Source organism: Leishmania braziliensis, chromosome 30, assembly GCF_000002845.2.
Source record: "Leishmania braziliensis MHOM/BR/75/M2904 complete genome, chromosome 30".
Taxonomy (NCBI): Eukaryota; Euglenozoa; class Kinetoplastea; order Trypanosomatida; family Trypanosomatidae; genus Leishmania; species Leishmania braziliensis.
Genome location: NC_009322.2, coordinates 910,899 through 912,650, shown reverse-complemented (window position 1 = coordinate 912,650; position 1,752 = coordinate 910,899). Strand labels below are relative to the sequence as shown.

Genomic DNA, 1,752 nt, shown 5'->3' with positions numbered 1-1,752 from the left:
ACTACCCCGCTACTCGCCCCTAGCACCCCCACCCCCACCCCACCCCCACCCACACACGTACATACCCACGTCCCGTACAGCTGGTGAGTAGAGGGACGTATGCACAATACGAACAAGAACGTCGAGGATAACACAGTAGATTTTGGCCTTACACAGGATCAAGCACACGAGGACAAGTAATCGTGTTTTCTTTAGTGTGTATGTGCCACACCCATACACAAGGACAGTCCCGATAACGCTTAAGATGCCTAAGGTTGTATGTGTGCGGCGCGGCTCGGATGAGATCGACAACGCCATCGAACGCCTCGATGAAGCAAAGGTGCAGTTGTTGTACTCGAAGTTTCCAGTAGGCTCGGGCACCTTCAAGCGCAACAAGTTTATCTACGTACAGTACATCGGCCCCAAGTGCGGCATTGTGAAGCGTGGGCAGGGGATCAATGAAATCGCCAACTTTACCACAAACAACATCCGCGGAGTCCCCGGCTTCTCGACGACTGAGAAGGCGTCTCTTTCCTTTGAGTTTCTTGTGCGGCAGATGCGCGACACCTTCGTCACCGATAACGGCAACTTCTCGATGGAGCAGATTCGTGAGGAGTACCGCGAGCGGCTAGCAGCAGAGCAGAAAATGATGCACCGGGAACGAGAACAGGCGGCAGTAGTGGCCGCCACAGCAAGGCGGGCACGTCGCAACTCAGCACCAAGTGTGCGGTTGGCACCGAACCCGGTTCCACCATCGCTGAAGGAGGAGGAGGAGCAGCGCCCGCACAGCCCTGTCGAGTTGTCAGAGAAGACAAACCGCATAATGGCGTCTCTACGCCAGGACAACGGCTCGATCAACTGGGCTGTGTTCGAGTCGAATCTGGAGACACTGACGGTGCGGGCCTACGGACGGCAGGGTATCTTTGAGATGGTGAAGAACCTCCCTGACGAAGCGTGGCTGTTTGGGCTCTTTCGCATCGCCTTCTCCGACGGCAAAGTCCGTCAGCGTCGCATCATTTTCTTTCAGTGGATTGGTAGTAATTTGAAAGCATTAGGCAGAGCTAGTCACACTGGGGTCTACCCTGCTATGGCAAAGGCCCTCTCCCCCTTCAACTACGAGATTTATCTCGTTGGGCGGCAAGACCTAAATCCACAGGCCATCATCGCCAAGTCAAAGAGCGCCTTCCGTACGCCGGCAGACCGGCGTGTCGGTGTAGCACAGGATTTCTTGATGGACAGCGCCGTCTTTACCGAGGAGAACTATCGCCAATCGCTCGTAGACGAGCTGGCGCACGCCGAGGCATTTGAGGAGCGCCCAAAGAGGTCGCATCGACAGACCATGCCTATCGTTCCTGACGGCATGGAACAGAGCTTGGCTAGTCTGGCGGAAAGTATGACGGCCGATAGCCCGGCGGCGCAGAGCTTCTCGATTCAGGAAACGATCGATCTGGTGCAGGCGAACGAGGGAGGCCTCGTGTGGGCCATCTTTGAGGTCCAATAGCCAAATGAGCGAGGGCGCGACAGAGAAAAGGTGAAGTGACGTAAGTCAGAAGCTAGGGAAATGAGTGCCCCATCATCTCTTTGCGAAGGTCTTTGTGGTTGTTCGGGGGTGTATGGATATTCTTCTTCTCTGGTGCAAGTGTTGTGCGCGCTCGATTTCACCTCTGCAATGGAAAAGGCGATGAGCTTGTATGTTTGGTTTCTGTTTTTCCTGCAACGCCAAAAAGAGTTTCCCGTTGCCCATCCCCCTCCCCCCTCCCTCCCTCCCTCCCA

At 55.4% G+C, this 1,752-nt stretch overlaps 1 protein-coding gene across 1 annotated transcript; it reads left to right on the top strand.

The window, feature by feature from the left end:
• Positions 1-244: 244 nt before the first annotated feature.
• Positions 245-1,480, top strand: LBRM_30_2520 (conserved hypothetical protein; the record flags this gene model as incomplete). Its single annotated transcript, XM_001566828.2, has 1 exon — positions 245-1,480. One exon carries the CDS (start codon positions 245-247, stop codon positions 1,478-1,480), a length of 1,236 nt encoding a protein of 411 aa, XP_001566878.1.
• Positions 1,481-1,752: the final 272 nt, after the last annotated feature.